This window comes from Rhinolophus sinicus, chromosome 13 (assembly GCF_057876585.1).
Source record: "Rhinolophus sinicus isolate RSI-liver-muscle chromosome 13, RSI-T2T, whole genome shotgun sequence".
In the NCBI taxonomy this organism is placed as follows: domain Eukaryota; kingdom Metazoa; phylum Chordata; class Mammalia; order Chiroptera; family Rhinolophidae; genus Rhinolophus; species Rhinolophus sinicus.
The window spans coordinates 23,473,166-23,492,218 of record NC_142513.1 but is presented as its reverse complement, the minus strand read 5'-3'; the positions used below and the strand labels follow the sequence as shown (position 1 = coordinate 23,492,218).

The 19,053-nt window shown below is 49.5% G+C and overlaps 1 protein-coding gene across 2 annotated transcripts; it reads left to right on the top strand.

Annotated features, from left to right (window-relative positions):
- Positions 1–1,027: 1,027 nt before the first annotated feature.
- Positions 1,028–18,290, top strand: SLC52A3 (solute carrier family 52 member 3). 2 transcript variants are annotated; one of them, XM_019755183.3, is made up of 6 exons: positions 1,028–1,149; positions 10,461–11,085; positions 12,762–13,264; positions 14,994–15,117; positions 15,533–15,782; positions 16,332–18,290. In XM_019755183.3, the coding sequence occupies exons 2-5, from the start codon at positions 10,519–10,521 to the stop codon at positions 15,743–15,745; spliced, it is 1,407 nt and encodes a 468-aa protein (XP_019610742.1). In that variant the 5' UTR covers positions 1,028–1,149; positions 10,461–10,518; the 3' UTR covers positions 15,746–15,782; positions 16,332–18,290. The 2 variants fall into 2 exon arrangements, with proteins under 2 accessions (XP_019610742.1, XP_074173744.1); XM_074317643.2 differs by lacking the exon at positions 1,028–1,149 and adding an exon at positions 1,789–1,975.
- Positions 18,291–19,053: the final 763 nt, after the last annotated feature.

Sequence of the window (19,053 nt, the reverse complement as noted above, 5' to 3'; positions counted from 1 at the left end):
TGGAGTGGTAAGCAGTTCTGCTTGTAAGCTGCAAGGCTACACACAAAAAAGACAAGTGATAAAGTTGTCAAGGCTGATGGGTCCCCGCTGAGAAAGGACATAAATGTGAGGCTGAGGCATTTTTCTTGATTTGGTGAGCAATGGAGGAGTCTTTGAAGGTTAATAATAAGGATACATTTTTAAATAAAAATAATGTATGAGGCACCTGTGAGATGGCCAGAGTGGGACCAACCACATCAGCAGGGATGTGGTTCACACCTAAGGGAGAACTTCCTGTTGCAGTCAGAGGGGAGCATCTCTGGGAGGCAGGGATTGGGGCCAGGAGCCGCCTCACTGACAGAGTCCTGATGGAGGACACGCGTTTCAGACTCCTTAGGAGCAAATTCTTGTCCCTGTGAACCAAGGTGTTTGCTACCAACACTTCCTGAGCCCCTAACAGCTGAGAGAGCAGTCTAGGGTCTGTTTGCCCTCGTCCCAAGTATTCACCTGGGGACAGATTGCTTGATCAGTAAATGCATGTCTTGGACAATTATGCAAAAAGCAGGTCAGACTTATTTGTAGAAGTCAACATGCAGCAAGGATTTACCAAGTGTCAGGCCCTGTGCAGTTGATTTACATCATGTGAGTACCAGTTTGAGTCTGGGTTCGAATTCAGAGCCTGCTTTTACCAGCTATAGCACCTCGAGCAAGTCGCTTAACCGCTTTGTGCCTCAGTTTCCCCATCTGTAAAGTAGGGAATAAAAGTAGCACCAGCCTACTGCCTGGGGTTATTTAGAGAATTAAGCAGATAGGAGACCAGCTGTGCCAGGGCTTGACTGCTCCGGGCCTCTGTTTCCTCGTCTATAAAAGGGGGATAGTTATAGTACCCCCCCCCAAAAGGCTGGGGTGAAGATTAGCTGCAGGTCAAGCTGTGCCTGCCAGAGTCAGCTCAGCACACACTGGCTGATTGCCACCCTATGAGGAGAGCACTATTATTATCCCCGCTTTCCAAAGGGCTTGCTTAAGTTCACCAGTATTTGAACCAAGAGTTTCTGCTCCCTGGAGTTCTGTCCCTGTGGGAAAGGAATTCCAGTAGCCATGGGCTGGGGCCATCACAGTGGGCAAATCTTTTGCCTTCTGGAGATCAACCCTCAGGAAACCTGGATAGCTGTAAGTACTGGATAATGTCAGCCCTTTATTGTCACTGTCCCTGTGATAATCAGGACTCTCCTCCCAGCTAGGCTGCTGGACGGGTTCCAGACACACAGTAGGCTCTTGGTGACCCTGGGAGCCCCGCCCAACCTGCCCCAGCCTTTCCCCCACTTCGGGGGCGGGGACAGGTTAATACAAAACGAACCTCCCTGCCCCTCCCATGCAGAGCTGCTGGAGGAGACCAGCAGGTAAGCGGCCAGCGCTGGGCGGCTGTGGCCTGTGAGGGCACAGCTGCAGGTACCCGCGGCCGGCACGGGGTGGAGGAGGGGCAGTTGTCTGAGGACAGAAGGTAGCCCATGGCCTTTCCCCTAGTTTCAGGCTGCTGGGTCCAAGGCGGGAGGGATAGGAGGAAAGAAGGGCCTCCTTCTCTGCTGGCCAGTGGGTAGGGTTGGAATTGGGACAACTGGAACCGGCTGGGTGGACCAGACCTCCTCTCCAGGCCAGAACACTGGGCCCTCACTGACCTCTGCCCGGCTGCATTTCCACGCTTTTGGGATCTCTAGATGGCTGCTTCTGCCAGGTGGGGCTGGAGCCTCACCAGCCTGGCACCAGCACTGGGGGTTGGGGGTTGGGATGGGCACCAAGCAGAGGGGAACCCAGCCAAGGTCAAACCCGTGGGAAGCCTGAAGCCCTTCCAGACCCTGGGAGGGAGGAGGAGGAAGGGAACTTACAGTCCCAGCTGGCCCTCCTGGACTCCCGTTATCTCCTTGTTTACTCCCTGGCAGAAAAGCCCAACAAGCCTGGGCATCCTCCGAACCTCTGGTGGAACTTCAGTCCAGAGAGGGTGAGCAGCTGGCCTGAGGATACACAGCAGGGGGCATGGACAGGATGTGTGCCAGCAGCACCTCTTCTCTGGACCTCGGTTTCCCCAGATCTGTGAGATGGGAACATAGAATTGGAGGAGGGAGACCTGGGGGAACTCCAAGACAAGGAGAGGTGAAAAAGGCCTTTTGATACGCATGGCTGTGAGCTGTGACCAGCTGAGTGGCTAAGCCAGGCATCCAGCACACTCAGCTGCTCCTTTGCCTCCATTTCCTCCTTACCTCAGCTCCTCTTTTTGCCTTGCCTCTGTCCCTCTGTCTTTCATTCTGCTCATTTCTGCTTCTAGCTTTTGGTTCTTTCTGTCTCTCTGTGTCTCAGTTTTTTTCTCCATTTCTCCCTTTACGTTTTTGGTTTTGACCCTCTCAGTCTCCCTGCTCTGTTGACTCAAAGTCACCCCACTCTTGCCCAGACAACGTCCCCACCACCCTAATCATATGAGGGTGGAGACCAGCCCCAGACCCACAGGGAGAGAGGTCTGCAGGACTCACCAAGGACTCCAGCAGCCAGGGAGCTGGGACAATGCTGACTAAGACCCTTGTCCAGACTTTGTCAGACTCTGGCACTGCCTGGGGCCACCCTAGACAACTCAACCTGCATGGCTAAGGCAGGCTCTCTGTTCGTGGCCCAGGCTTTGGCAAACCAGATGGCCACCTGCACACTGAGAGAGGATAGGACCCTAACCTCATGGAGATGACACTCCAGTGGGAGAGACCATCACTTAACAGGCAGACAGAGATATACTCCAGTAACAGAGCTAATGCACCACAGTGCTGAGAAGGAATAAAGCAGAGAGCCAGACAGGTGGAGGCTGCTTGGGCTCTGATGTTAAAGTCACACAGGACCTTTCCTGCCTGGTCGGGGAGGAGATGGGCCAGCCACACACTGAGGGTGCACTGGCCCTGGGCGGGAACTTCACACCAGCTCCCTTCTCTCCCTTGGGCCTGGGACTTTCAGCTTTAGATGTAAGAATGTGAAGGAAGGAGACACCTTTGCCTGGGGCTGTCCTGGCTTCTCTGTCTGTTTGCCCACCTGTTATAGGAGCATCTTAGGTGTCTCATTCAAAGGCTTAGGTTTCTGGTCTCCTACAATCACAGAAGGGGCCCCAGGAAGCAGGTATGTCTCGAAGCCTCAATCAGGTTCTCTGGGGTCTGTACCCCATTTCTCCTCTTCCCCCCACAAGCGCTGGGGAGGCCTGGGGGTAGAGGAAAGTGATCCTGCTCAGCTTGGCCTGTACAGCCTCTTCACACCCACTTACACCCCAGGGCTTTGCTCGTGCTGGTTACAGGTCTGAGTCCACGGTCAGACATGCCTGGGCTCAAATCTCAGCTCCTAGATGACCAGCTGTGTGACCTCAGAGAAATTACTTGCCCTCTCTGAGCCTCAGTTTCCTCATCTATAAAATGGAGATAATCATAATGCCTACCTCAGGACTGTTGAAAGGATTTGATGGATAATATATGTAAAGTGCTTAGAACAGAGCCTGTCAAGACATGCAGCCAATAAAAGGCAGCAATTGTAGTTGCTGTTGTTATTATTACTGTATGATCTTTTCTGCCTGGATTACTACACCAGCTTCCTAATGGGTTAACAAATTTCACTCCTGCTTCCACCCTGGCCCCACATGATTCTCCTCACAACAGCCAGCATGATTCTGTTAAAAACTAAATTAAGGCAGGTCCCACCTCTGCCTAGCAATGAGGATTTTGGCTTAGAGAAAATATCCAAACTATTGCCTACCAGACCCTACATGACCAACCTGTCTCCACTTGCACTGCTGCAGCTACACTAGCCTCCTGGCTAATTCTTTCAACACCAAGATCTGTTTCTGGGACACGGCAAGTGAGGCCGCACCCCAGGGCCATTGCACTTGCTGTTCCCGCCTCCTGGACTACTTTTTCTGCTGACATGGCTCACTGCCATGCATAGTTCCTTCATGTTCCCTCTGACAGCCCCATTTATGATCGCAGCCAGCCTCCGTGATCGCCCCCTCCTCCAAGCTTCACTGTCCTCCACAGCTCTCATCAGTGGCTGACTTGCTCTATAGTTCTGTCATTTTGCTTAATGACTGCTTCCCACACTTCCCTGAGAGCAGAGATTGTTGTCAAGAACACAGCAAATGCCCAATAAATACTGATTAAATGAATGAACAAGAACTGTAAGGTCACTGTAGAAAAAATAGAAAACAAAGATGCATTTTAAAAATACATGCATCCCAACCCATTCGAAGTGTTAGTTGTTCTGAGCTACTCCTCAGCTCTCTGAAAACATGCAGTTCCCTCTGCCCATGATGTCCCCCCACTCTTTGTCATTGATGGCTTTGTCCCCCAGGTCCAGGAGCATGTGGCACATGGTGTGGCTGGCCAGGAGCGGGCCAGGGCAGGGGAGCCATAAAGGAGATAGGTCGTTCTGGGCCATGCCACCAACATAACTTCTCCAGATAAAGAAACGGACTAAAATTGCCAAACCACTCCCCTCAAATTACACAGCTATGCTGGGGCCTAGATCATAACCCAGAGAAGTCAGCTCTGTGGGTGTGGAGGTAAGGCTTTTAGTGCATGGCACCCATTGTACAGAAATGAAATTCAGGCTCTTTACCTGCGCTGGCTGCCCTTACCTTCCCATCAAGCCCACTGCTCCAGCCGTACTGGCCCAGGCTCATCTCTGCCCCAAGTTCTTTACAAAAGCTGTTCTTGCCAAGTATGGGTAGTTTATGACAGTCATGAGCCGCTTAATGACGGGGATTTGTTCCCAGAAATGTGTCCTTAGGTGATTTCATCGTTGTACAAACATCATAGCGTGTACTTCCCCAAACCTAGATGGTATAGCCGACCACACACCTAGGCTCTATGGCACAGCCTATTACTCCTGGGCTACAAGCCTGTACAGCATGTGACTGGACAAAACAACACAGATTAAGTCACCCCCAAGAGAAAATGATGCAATCGAGAGACGGTAAACATGGGATGTACGAGGCTGCTGCCGACAGAATACGGCACACAGTTTTACAGCAAACATTTTTGGAATAAGTAGAAAGAATACACTCTAAGATAACAATAGAAAGTATAGTATAGTAAATACATAAACCAGTAACATAGTTGGTTATTATCATGATGAAGTATTATATACTGTACATGATTGTATGTGCTATACTTTTCTACAACTGGCAGCGCAGTAGGTTTGTTTACACCAGTATCACCACCAACACGTGAGGACTGTGTTGTGCTAGGATGTCACCAGGTGATAGGAATTTTTCAGGTCCATTATAATCTTATGGGACCACGGTCATGTATGCAGTCCATCAGTGACTGAAATGGCAGAATGCCGTGCATGACTGTATTGTTTTTTAATTTTAAAAAGATTTAAACATTTGGCCCAGCTGGAATTGATTTGGGGGGCAGGGTAAGAAGTAAGAAAGAGACCCAGCTTTGTTCTTCCCAAATGACTACTCAATAGCAAGTCTTATTTTCTAACTGGTTCTATGCAGGAAAATTACATATTTATAAACATGTAACTGGCCTCCTTGCGGACCCCTTTCATTAGCTTAACGGCTTTTCAGATGATACAGGTAATCGTCTCCTGCAAATTCACCTCCTCTCTTTAATTATTTACTTCTTCCTCTTCATTAGGCACGTCATTTATCTACTACCTTCTGCTGTCAAGGCCTGGAACGGACCTTGGCCCCAAGTTGACTCCTAACCTTTTGCTGTCGCTCAACAACTAATTTTGTTGATTTTTGGTTTTTGATCAAATCCTTGTTGGGGTAGGACCTGAGTTTCTGAGTTGGAGCCTTAATAGTGAAGGAGATAAATACACTCATTCATTTTTGGTTACTATAATTGGTCAGTGTACATCCTTGAACATATATCTCTGTACATTGAGCTAGGGTTTTGCTGTATATAAAATTAGAGTGGCTTAAACAAGATAGAAGCTTATTTACAACTTAAACAATGTTAAATAAACAGAATAGTTCAGTGGCAGGCAGAACAGGGCTGGTATGGCAGCTCTGTGCCACAAAGTTCTGAGAGGTCTAATCTCCATCTGGCACCCACACTATCTCCCATGGTGCAAAATGGCTGCTGGAGTTCTTGCCATCACGTCTGAGTTCCAAATAGCAGGGAGGAGGAAGAACAAAATGGCACCCTCCGTTATCTTGAAGGAGATTTCTCAAGTCCCTGAGAACTTTATTGTCCTGGGCTTGATCTGGGCCATGCCTAGCTACAAAGGAGGCTGGACACGTTGTCCTTTGACTTGGTGACCATTTGCCCAACCAAAAATCTGGTCTCTGTAACAACTAAGGAAGAAGGAAAGAATGGCTAATGGGAAGCATCTAGCAGCCTCAGCCTTGGAATAGCATACAACTCTCTACCTATTTTTTCTTCCCATATTGTTTCACCAATCATAATCAGAACTCGGTCTGAGTTGGCCCAGGACAGCTTTTTTTCAGTGGGATTCTGCCTGCTTTACACCAGATTCTGGTCTCAGGTGAGGTGGGCAGCCATCACCTGTTTCTGGATCTTCTTGGAGAGTATAGTGGGAAGCTGAGACGCGCACCAGAGCTCCTGGTCTTTGAAAGAGGTCTTTTCCCTCCTCCACTCCACTGACCCTCCAGGAGGACCTGCCCGCGTTTTGCAGCCACTGAGTTACCTACCTTGGCCAAGGTAGGGTGGGAAACTCCGCCTTCTCATCTAGTCCCAGCAGTCCCCTCCTCTCCACCCCCAAGTCACCTCTACCTAGACCTGTGATTGCACTTGAGGTCTGCAACCCACACACCTCTTCCTCCTACTTTTCTCTGGGGACACCCCTGTGGCTTTTCTCCTTGTATCGTTCAGAGCTCCGGACACAAAGTAGATGCTTTATCATCCCTTGTTGGTTGATTAGGAGGAAGTAATGATAAAATTTTGCCTTCAGGAATAACTTGTGTTGTGGTAACCAGAAGTGTGTTCGAGGTAATTGAATGTCTTCAAATGCAGTTGAAATCTGCTGAAATAGTAATCAGAGCAGTTAACGTTTGTTGAGCATTTGCTCTGTCAGGCACCATTCTAGCATTCTGCAGGTTCATGGTCATTGCAATCTTGATGGTGGTACTGGGAGCCTCCCCATTTTGCAGAAGAGGAATTGGTCACAGCAAATTAAGTCATTTGCTCAGCTTAGATGGGTTGAAGCTGGGATTTGAACCCAGGCATCTGGCTCCAGATTTTACTATAGGAGAGAACAGTGGCTGAAGTCTGAGACAGAGAGAGGCCCAAAACTAGATTCCAGCCCCACCATTGCCCCAGCTTGTAAGGGATCCTGGGCAAGCCACACCTCCCTCTCAAAAATAAGGGATTGCAGTGCCTACAGGACCAGGCAGGGCCCAGGCCGGTCTCCTAAGGTAAAGAGGGTCAAGAGTGAGTGTTACCATATGAGCATGCGTGGTGTGGTCTTCCAGAATATTCCCGAGAAGCCAGAAATCTTGGGTTTAGTATGACACCTCCTGACTTGCGGATTTTAGTAACCAATTGCTTATAACACACAGCAAAGCAAAATAATACATCTGTTGCCTGGTTGAGACCCAGAAGTTGCCAATTTACAAATACTGAGCTGGCTAGATCATCTGCAAAGTTCTTCTGCCTTCAAAATGCCAGATTCCAAAGCAGACTTCTGCCCTCTAAGAGCGTCAGTCTCCCCAGAAATGTGCCTGCGTACGTCCACACCAGAAAACCTTACATGAAGGGAGCCTGGGGTCCAGTGCTGGGCAGCCAGAGGAGCTTTCCTGGGCACAGGGTCCTGCAGAAAGCTGGGCTGCAGAGGAGGAAGGGGGGGGGGGTGTGCAGCCAGGCAGGTGGCAGTTGCCTGGAGCTGCTCCTCTCTCGGCTCCTCCCTGGTGTACCCAGAGCCGGGCTGTTAGGCCATCTTCACAGGTTAGAGAACAGAGCTTAAGCGACTTAGCTAAGGTGGTGGAGCGGGACAGAAAACAGGTCTGACTGCATTCTGCTCCAACACTTCCCAGAGAGGAAAAGAGGTGGCTTTGGGAAAGGGTGGAATGGGTTTCCCCAGTGGAGGAATGAGGAAGGGAGCCGGGATTTGAGAGTCAGTTCTGGGTGTGGGAACCCTGCTGTGGTGTCAAGACTTTCCTGGGTAAAGCATTGCCACAAGGGGCACTCCTGAAGGTTCCAGAAGAACAGAGACAAGGCGGTAAAGACCGACAGTGTAAACTGAGCAGAACCAAAGGATCAGGGGTCACCACAGGGTCACGGTGAGGGGGAGCCAAGTACTGCAGGGGACCCACTCCAAATCCCACCTCCCAGTCTTAGGAGAACCCCTCCAGCCCTGTGGACCCCACCCCATTTCCCATCTGTGAAAGGAAGTGAGTGATTGGCCCAGTCAACATTCCTCTCCAAAATGGTGCTTGAGCCACCAGTGATTTCAGGTGGTGCCTCAGAGGGATTTTTTTTCCCTTTCTAATTTTGAATAGTCATGTATTCATTTTCATGTGAATCAGAAAAAATAACTCTGTTGGTATGCCTGGCATTTCACCATCATGAAAATAGCTAACCCTTGGTGAGTGTACTGTGTGTCAGGTGCAGTTTGAGACAAGAGAAACTCAACATATTTGCATCTCATGGATACTGTCATTGTCTTTTATTTACAGATGAGGCGAATGAGGTACAGAGAGGCAAAGTCACTTACTTGCCCATAGTCACTCTCCTAAGTCCGTAAGTGGCAGAGCTGGGTTCAAGCCCAGGCACCTGGCTCCAGAGTTTCACTCTGGCCTCTCCAGTATTTTTGCTTAGATTGAGGGTAGATGGAAGACAGTCACATCACAGGTAGTATGACACAGGTTATTGTGAAAGTGGTAAACAGATGGCAGAATGGTCCAGCGGGCTCCGAGGACCTGTCCAGCTAGGGAGTTCTATAATTTGAGAAGCAAAAAGCCAGATTGGAATTTTATAGCAGGTAACCATATTTTTGTAACAGGTAGTATGTTTATGGTTCACAAGTCAAAACCCTAGAAAAAAGATCTACAAATCCTTTTTTTTTTTTTAAAGATTTTATTGGGGAAGGGGAATAGGACTTTATTGGGGAAGTGTGCATTTCCAGGCCTTTTTTCCAAGTCAAGTTGTTGTCCTTTCAATCTTAGTTGTGGAGGGTGCCGTTCAGCTTCAAGTTGTTGTCCTTTCAGTCTTAGTTGTGGAGGGCGCAGCTCAGCTCCAGGTCCATTTGCCCTTGCTAGTTGCAGGGGGCGCAGCCCACCATCCCTTGCAGGAGTCAAAGGGGCAACCTTGTGGTTGAGAGGACGCGCTCCAACCAACAGAGCCATCTGGGAGCTCAGCGGCAGCTCAGCTCAAGGTGCTGTGTTCAATCTTAGTTGCAGGGGACGGAGCCCACCATCCCTTGCGGGACTCGACGAATTGAACTGGCAACCTTGTGGTTGAGAGCCCACTGGCCCATGTGGGAATCGAACCGGCAGCCTTCGGAGTTAGGAGCGCGGAGCTCTAACCGCCCGAGCCACTGGGCCGGCCCTACAAATCCTTTTGTACAGGTGCCACAAACATCCCAGCAGTTCCTGTGTGTCCTTCCAGGACTGCTTTGTGCAAATGCAAGCAAAGAAAACATATTCTTCCTCCTCTTCCCCTGTGTTCAAAAGGCAGCACACTGTCTGCCTACCTGTATGTTGTTCATTTGTCAACGTAGCCTCAGGACCTGTCCCTGTCAGCCTGGGAGGTCTCCCACGTTCCTCACTCTTTTTGACAGGTGTATAGCTTTCCAACTCGTAGGCATTCTTTTCATTGGCCCCTCCTCTGTGGATAGGCACTTGGGTCATTTCATATGGTTTGCTATTACCAACAAGGCCACGAGGAATAATAACCTCATATGTGTGTCATTTTGTCTAGGGCAAGTAATCTTTGGAACAATCTTGGTGAGAAACGGTACCTTGAGTTATTGTTAATGGACATTTCCCATGATAAATGTAGGTGATAATCTTTTCATATGTTTAAGGTTTATTTGTACTTTTTCTTGAACTGTTGCCCATTTCTCTAGTGGGTCTTCTTGTTCTTCATTTTCTAAAAATTCTTTATATATTAGGAAGATGAGCTCTTTGTCGGTGCTTTACATTGCAAATATATTTCCCCCACATTGTCATCTGTCTTTTGATCTTGCTGTTGGTATTTTTTTGCCTTTTTTGCAGAGGGTGTTTTGTTGGCTTATTTGTTTGCTTTTGTGTGTTTTCATATTTGTGCAGTTGAATGTATCAAACTTTCCTTTGGTGGTCTCTGGATTTACAAGTCATGGTTAGACAGCCTTTCCTCCTGGAAGGTTAGTTATAAAGGAATTTGTTCTTGTTTTTTGCTAATAAAAAGCCAACTTGTTCATGAAAAGGGGAATGAGAAAACTCTGGGCCCAAAAACCCAGCCTTTTGCTACACTGTGAACCTGACATTGCTCACCTGGTATTTTTCTCTGTAGGCCCTGCTACAGACTAACCTGGGGAGGTGGCAGCCTCTGGCCCAAGGCACGCATCACCATGGCCCTCCTGACACACCTGTTGGTCTGCACCTTCGGGATGGGCTCCTGGGTAGCCATCAACGGGCTCTGGGTAGAGCTGCCCCTATTGGTGGCAGAGCTGCCTGAAGGCTGGTACCTGCCCTCCTACCTGACAGTGATCATCCAGTTGGCCAATGTCGGCCCCCTCCTAGTTACCCTGCTCCATCATTTCCGGCCTGGCTGCCTTTCCGAGGTGCCCGTCATCTTCTCCGTGCTGGGTGTGGGCATTGTCGCCTGCATCCTCTTTGCCTTCCTCTGGAACGTCACCTCTTGGGTGCTGAGTGGCCACCACAGCGTCACCTTCATGGTCCTCACCTTTTTCCTGTCCCTGGTGGACTGCACCTCCTCCGTTACCTTCCTGCCCTTCATGAGCCAGCTGCCTACCCACTATCTCACCACCTACTTTGTGGGTGAAGGACTCAGCGGCCTCCTGCCTGCCCTGGTGGCTCTTGCCCAGGGCTCAGGGCTCACCACCTGCGTCAACGTCACTGAGACCTCTCACACCACCCCAAGCCCTAATACCACCTGGAGGACCGACACTCCACAGGTACCTGGCATCACCCAGAGCTGGTACAGTGCTCTGTACCTCATCACAGCAAGATCACTTTTTTCTGACATGTTGGGTGGATCCATGTTCTTGACCTGGCTGCAGCTGAGATGTCCTGGGAGAGCTACTGAAACAGACCAGTGGGCCTCTCACACAGCCAGATCATTTAAATAAGACTCTCTGAAGGTGGGGCTTCCCTGAAATCCTTGAGGTCAGATGTGTATTGGAATCTGGAGTTTCAGATTTTAGAACACACCTGCCCCACCTGTTTTGCAGTAATCCAGTACAGTGACAGCGCTGTAAACGGCCTCACATCCCTTCAAGTGTTGCTGCCAAGTGAGTCATGAAAAAATTCTGAGCTTTTTGGATTTCCAAATTGCGAAATAGGGCTTGTCAGTTTATATGTATTCAAAATTCCCCACGTGATGCTAATGTACAGCCAGGGCTGAGAACCATAGACTTTACACATTGCCTCAACACCCCCTGTTGTTAAAACGTCTGTCAACGTAAGAAACGTCCAAATCTGTAGAGAATTTTTATAAGAGTTTATTTGAGCCCAAACTGGTGACAATTGCCAGGAAGCAGGATCTCAAATACTTTGGAGGATAATAGTTTTGCAGTTTCTTTTATGCATTTGAAATTAAAGAGGGAACGTAAGGAAAGTTACATGAAGGTGGGAGAAGGCAAGATGGGTACTAGATTACAAAATAGTTAAGATTCTGTGCTCTCTTGAGGATGATTAAGCCTTTGAGTGTCCTTACTCTGGCATTTCAAAGGTGTGTTAACCTAGATGCACAGAAACAATGGACAGGGCTTCCTTAAGGCAAAGATAAGCCTTTCACTAAAGAATCTATATGCCTGGGCGTGACTACCCTACCATGATCTGCCCAGTTGGGACTTCATGCTCAGATCACCCCATGAGGTTACTTTCCATAGAACCCCTTTTTCCAGCCACATTTCAAACTTTTTTCCACTAGATATTGGACAACTTACTATACGTCTGGTGTTAATCCAAACCACAGCAGTACAGCAGTGGTTGCAAACCAGTGGCCTAGGCCATCGTAGGTGGCGAGCATTTTTTTTTCTTTTTCAAGTGTTTGAATTAGTTGATGGCATTTACATTTTTTGAAATTTCACACATATGAATCTAGATGTATGGTAATCTCTAGGAAAGAGACCTGGCCACACCAGGCCACAACGCCACAGGGGGACTTGGGGTGCCGCTGCTCTCCTGCTGGCTGGTCCCCCGGCAGCCCCTCCTCTGAGCATATTTGTGGTTGTCAACCCTGGAGAACAGTAGAGTGGGAAGAGGTATAGCTTCTGAGTCAGAAAGAACCTAGTGGACTGGGTTTGCCACATGCTTCTATGACCCTCAGGTAAGACGAACTGTTCTGCTACTTCCGGTCCCTCTAAAAGTGGGGAGAATGGTCCCTGCTGCACAGGGCTGTTAGGAGGTGCATGTGAGCTGAGGTGTGCCAAGCGCTGGTGCCTGCCAAGCAGTCAGTCAGTGTGAGCACTTATTATCATTACCTTAGTGGTTCTGTGTCTAGCATTCATCACACGCTTATTAATAATAACGCATCATATTTATTGTACATTATCATTATTAATGCTGTCGTGACCTGTGTCCCACCGTTGCCTAGGGATCCGATGACCCTTGTCTTGTCTTTCCCCAGGGAGATAACAGCACTCCTGCATCTGGTCTCAGTGGCACGGCGCTCTCCACGGGCCGTCTGGAAAGCCACTACCTCCCCGCCAACTTCTCGCCCTTGGTCTTCTTCCTGCTCCTGGCCTTCATGATGGCCTGCTGCCTCATCGCCTTCTTTCTCCTCCAGCATTACCCCAGGCACTGGAAAACCTCCACAGAAGACCTCCTTACCTCCCAGGTCACCCTCTACGCTATCCGGCCGCTGAAAGAGGGCCTCGGCCCCCCAGGCCCGGGGGACAGCAGTAAAGGCCCGGGGCATCTGGAAGAGAAAAGTGCCCCTCACCACCCGGCCCAGCTGATCTTCATCTACGTCCTGGTGGCCTTTGTGAATGCTCTCACCAACGGCGTGCTGCCCTCTGTGCAGACCTACTCCTGCCTGTCCTACGGGCCTGTCACCTACCACCTGGCCGCCACCCTCAGCTCCATGGCCAACCCCCTGGCCTGCTTCTTCTCCATGTTCCTGTCTACCAGGTCTACCCCCTAACTGGCCCTGGGAAACTCTGTTTGGGGGTGCACTTCATTCCAGAAGCCAGAATTCCAAACCCCACCATCAGGCTGTATGTGTAGTGCTTAAGAATATGGTTCCTGGGGCTTGACAGCCTGGGTTCAAATCCCGGCTCTGCTACTTACTAGCTGTGTGATATTGGATAAGTCACTTCACCTCTCTGTGCCTCAGGGATTGTTATCTGGAAAATGGAGAAAATAATAGTTCTACCTCCTCAGATTGCTGGGAGTATGAGATGAGCTAATTCGATAAAGCTTTCAAAGCAGTTCCTGGTGCACAGCAGGCCCAGTGCGTCTACCATCACTGCCACTGGCCCACGAAAAGCAACCACCAGGCAAGAACTGAAGTTCCCATTTACAAATGGAAACCCTGAGGCTTGGAGAAAGGGCTGGCCCTGGTCTCATTCCCAGGATTTCAGCCCTGCCCTCCTGCCTGTAGCGCATGCTGTCTCCTTTACAGCTGCAGTTCTAGAAGAATGACTGGGCAAATTGATAAAATGCAGATTGAGCCAGCCTACATTGGGACCTGGGATTTCAAATTTTAATAAGTAACCTAAGTGACACAAGGACTTCAGACCCCCGTAGGAGAAAGGCCCACCTTGGGGTCATGAAACTTTAAGTCCCACAGCCTCCCATCCACCCCTCTGCCCTGCACGACCTCACTGGCCTCAGTCCTGCACATGCCCACCTCCCTCAGCGCTGCCCACCCTGACCTGCCACAGCCACCTCCTCCGGCCCTGGAAGGAGTGAATATAGGAGAGTTAGACGGAAAATGTCAATTTGCCAGAAAGCTGAATTTTCTCCCTGGGGCTTAAAAACTGTGGAAGGAGGCTGGAGATTCTAGGGAAGCAGGACCAGAAACCACAGACCTGTGAAATCTGAGATGCTCAGAATGTTAGAAATACAGAATCTGAGAGTCAGGGAATCTAAAAATCTTGGAGCAGGAAGAGTCCTTTGAGGCAGGGGCAGACTCTCCACTTTCACCCAGGATGCAGACCAACCTTGGTGTTCTGAAGAATATGGACAGGAAGACCCCAGGGTCAGAGATTTCAAAGGAAGGACAGTGTCCTCAATTGTCAGACCTGGGTCTACATGGGAGGCCACCAGGAGAATGCATCCAAACTGGCCACCAGGGTCCCCAGATCGTGCAAGCCTCACGTTGTAGATGGGCAGCTGAGGCCAAAAGGGAAGGGCCACCCCAGATCAACACCACATCCTGCAGTGCCAGTGCTGTGATTAAAGCCACCTTTTCCTCAGCCTGGCTTCTGGCTGAGGTTGGGTGTGCTGCAGGAGGAAATGACAGCAGGTAAAATACCAGGTACGGCCCACAGCCAAGGTCAGGCCCTGCACACTCTGCTCCCACAGGCCCCCACATCCCTGCAAGACTCATTTTGAAGGTGAGGAAACTGAGGCTTAGGGACTAGTCTCAGCTTAAATGGTGGAACTAGGATTTGAACCCGGTCTGTGCACCAGGGTCATTCTGTTTCTCCTGCTGGGATGCTGGGCCCTGCCATTAATGCTCAGGGTGACTTAAACCAGCCTTGTCCGTCAGGAGCTTCACTGAGCCTCTTTAGCCAGGTGGCCTGGAAGTTTCCATGGGTCTAATCTCTAACCCTGGAGATGCTGACCATTCCACATGGCCCCCAGGGCAGGGGAGGCAGAGGTCAGGCCTCTCACCTCCCCCACTCTTCCCTAGATCGCTGCCATTCCTGGGGGTCCTCACAGTGCTTGGGACCAGCTTTGGGGCCTACAATATGGCCATGGCCGTGATGAGCCCCTGCCCCCTCATGCAGGGCCACTGGAGTGGAGAAGTCTTCATTGTAAGTATCTGCTCCCACAGGTGGCCCCTCACCTAGCCAAGGCCTGGGGAGACCCTGGGTATAGCCCTTCCTATTGACCAAAGTCTGTGGTTGCTTATTCCTGAAGCCCCAGATTGGGGGGCGGGGATGCTTCTCATTTGGGAGAGGAGGCTTAGGAACGTGAAGTGTCTGGTCCAAGGTGATAGTCCAGCCTGAAAGCTACAGTCTTCCCACCATTTGTACATCAACAGTGGCCTTCTCCCAGAGGCCCTTGACTTGATCGTGGGGGACAGAAAAGCCACTGGGCTCTCCTTTGCCCTTGGGGAGGGGTCAACTCATAGGGTTCCCTTAGCCCTGCTAGGTCACCCTTTACCCTTCGCCCCTGGGGTCACTCCAAAGCCCCCTTCACTCTGCATCTCTCACCCTATCTCCGCAGGTGGTCTCATGGGTGCTCTTCACTGGCTGTCTGAGTTATGTCAAGGTGATGCTGGGCGTGACCCTGCGCGACCATAGCCGCAGCGCCCTCTTGTGGTGTGGGGCGACCGTGCAGCTAGGCTCGCTGTTCGGAGCTCTACTCATGTTCCCACTGGTCAACGTTTGGCAGCTCTTCTCATCGGCGGACTTCTGCAGCCTGCAGTGCTCTGCCTAGGCCTACTGGAGGCACCTGGAAATTGGAACCCAGACAGGCAAGGCAAGGGCCCAAGATTACAGGGCAAGTGGGGGGGGGGGGGGCGGACTCGGAGGCAGACCCTGAACCATCAACACAAACTCCCCTCGTTAAGGCGGGGAAGCCACAGGCCTCCCATGGGACCTGAAAATGTAAAGCACTGCCCTACCCAACTCTGAATCACAGAGCCTACAGTTCCACCCTTTCAGAACTTCCTTCCCCTCTTGAGAGATAACTGACTATCTCTGGAGGCAGGCTCAAGGGTGTTAGAAGGGAAAGAGCTGGGAGGGTGAGCTGGCCTCACAAGCAGTGTGACCTCGGGAAAGTCAGTTGCTTTCTCTGTGCCTCTGTTTCCTCATCCATAAAATGGGATTATAATAAATAGCACCTGCCTCAGAGCCTTGGCACAGGGATAAAAGGGAAACACACCGAGCGTGTAGCCAGCCTTCCTGGGCACTTCCTCATCTGAGGCCCAACAGCAATAACAAGAGTGACAACACAGCCTAAAGTGGCCAGAGGGCTGGAGAGATGACCCCTGCCCCATATTCTTTCCCCACTATCCTCACAGAGGAGCTTCTAGAAGACAGATGGCTAATGGGATCTCAGGCATGTTGGCTCCCCGATTCCCAGTGTGGACGGACAGCGTACTTCACATACCCCTTCCCACCTCCCCTCCAGGCCCCGGAAGGCCTATTTCTTGGACAGTAAGTGACCTTCTGGGAGACAGAGAGAGGTGATGAGGCGAGAGGCTACACCACACCTCTGAAAGTGAGTCCCCATCCAACTCATCAAGGCTAAAAAGTGGACACCGAGGACCCCAAAAAGCATTTCTCCCAACTGCAGGGAGGAGTATGGGGAAGGGTGTATTAGCTCTCTGATTGGTTTTTGGTTTTACTTTTCGTTGGTGTTTTGTTTTGTTTTGTTTTTAAATAAAGACATTCCCTGCTTTTACACTAAGATCAGCCTTCCATGAAAAAGTCCAAATGAACCTCTAAAATGTATCAATATCATCAGTTTTCAGTTGGCTGCAAGGTCAAGACTGAGCTCAGAAACGGACAGAATCAAGTGCTTAGAGAATGTCTGGACCTAGCGTTTCTTTTCTTTAGTGGTTTGTTTGGTTTGCTTGCTACCACCCCTGCTTTTTAATTTATTTTTAATAGATAATATAGTCAATATGTTTCAAAAATCAGAAAATATACAATGGTGTTCAGCAAAAAAAATCTCATCCCTCTCCTCCTCCCGGTCTGCCCAGCACCTCTTACACACACACAAGAGCACTTTTCTTAATCCCTTCTCTTCTAGAGATTATGGAAATATAATATATACAGAGTCTTTTTACAGAAAAAGTAGTAAACTACTGTGTACTTTGCACTTAAACGGAGAATGAAACTGGAACGTGTTCTTGTTCTTTGTCATGACTGCATAGTATTCCACTGTATGGAGGTACGAGATTCCTTTATTAATAAGTAGCCCTCTGCCAAAAGACATTTGAAGGTGTTGGAAACAAAAATTAAAAATAAAATCTCCTGCCAACCCAGAAAACCTCTCCACAAAAGTAGAAGAGAAAGAAAACAGTTTTTTTATTGAATATGCATTAAACCAGATGGTGGTACACATCCCAGACAATCTGCTAAAGAGATTGCAGAGGCAGAAAGAAACCCCATCCTGCTTTTATATACAAGCAGATACAACCAATTACATCCACGTTCTCAAACAGTAGCTAGTCCTCAAGTAGGAGGGCCAGACAGCACCATCTGTCACATAGTTTATCATTGGGGTGGCTATCTGTGTTAACTAATTGTCCTTATCCACAGGAAAAGAAACTCATATCTTTATGAGAGGAGGTTGTTTGGCAACTTGGAGCCCAGCACTGAAGTTAGGCTCCCACCCTCCCACAGAGACTGGGCAATAGGGGTGCTGGGTTACTTGATGTTTACATTACGAAGAGATGGCTCCCAGGTCCCTGAGAAAAACATTCCTGGGTGGTAAACCTGGCAAGAGGCTTATTCAGCTTTTTAAAGAACCGCATACATCTGAAAGGGGCAGAAAAAGAATTTACAACTTCTCTGAAGTAAATGCTCTAAGTAAAGGGAGAAGGGGTGTCTCCCTTTTTGGCACCAGGAAGAATATTTTTTAAATTTGTATTTGCCCTTTCAAGTGCATTTGGGTTGTTTCCAAGCATTCCCTCCCAGAAAGAATGTTGGAGTGGATTGTGAGCAAGAAACTCTGTGCTGACACGTGAAGATGCGCCAAGAATAATTACACACGTGGAGAGTAGACGCAGAAGAGCAAGTACAGTACGGAGCTGGCCACGCTAATATATTCTGTCAAGGACAGGTGGGAGGGCAAGTGACTTGGTATCTGGAAAAGGCACCTCCATTTGACAACCCTCTCTGTGGTTTTGCTTTTACTCACCACCCTTGGAAGTCTCGATGACGCTGACGGCCTTGAAGGTAACGCGCATGAGTTAGCACACCTCCATCCCCTCTGTGAGACGGGGATGATAAAAGCACTTCCCTCTCGCTTTGGAAGGTCTTCTTATTTTTAATTTAACACCGTCTAATGCTTCAGACAGACGGTACATGAACCTCCAGGTGTGTCCCAGGCAGGCCCTATAAATGCGGTAGTGAGCTAGCAGGGGTCCAGACAGGGAAATGATCTAGCCAGAGTCCCCCAGAAAATGGGCCGCAACGTCAGGGCCCAAACTCTGGCTCTGAATCCAGGGTTCTTTCTAATGAGCTGTTGGCATAAATATTGAGACACACTCCAGAATTATCCTGAAGGAAGGTGGCCCCAGGAACCTGAATATGTAAAATCAGGCCAAGACTGCTTTGAGGAGAGGCCCACAAAGCCGTCTAAAAGAGAATTGGTAGGGTTTCCACCAATACGCTTCCTCAGGGTTGGTCAGCACTAGAATGATGAAAAAGGGAGTCTCTACCCTGTTCATCCTCACTAATGTCCACCACAGTGACCATCAGTTTATGGCGCTAAAGAGCCTGCCTGCTGCCGCCCTTCCTGGCTGGCTGGGTGCCAGGGCCTGGGGCCATTCCTGCGGTTACCTACTGAGGGCCTCCCCATGCCCTGGGCTCTTCCTGAGACTTTACTGATTTAATTCTCCCAGAAGCCCTAGAAGTATTTCTTGTATCATCAATTCTATTTTGCAAATGAAGAAACTGAGGCAGAGAGGTTAAGTATCTTGGCTGAGGTCACACAATCAGTGAGAGGCAAAACGAGGACTTGGACCCAGGCCGCCTAGGCTGTGTATTACATGATCTTTCTGTGTCAGAGAC

Coding starts and splice junctions, on each gene's coding strand:
- SLC52A3 (XM_019755183.3), top strand. CDS start 10,519: ATGGCCCTCCTGACACACCTGTTGGTCTGCACCTTCGGGATGGGCTCC. Junction 11,086..12,761: donor GGAGGACCGACACTCCACAG/GTACCTGGCATC, acceptor GTCTTTCCCCAG/GGAGATAACAGCACTCCTGC. Junction 15,118..15,532: donor GGAGTGGAGAAGTCTTCATT/GTAAGTATCTGC, acceptor CTATCTCCGCAG/GTGGTCTCATGGGTGCTCTT.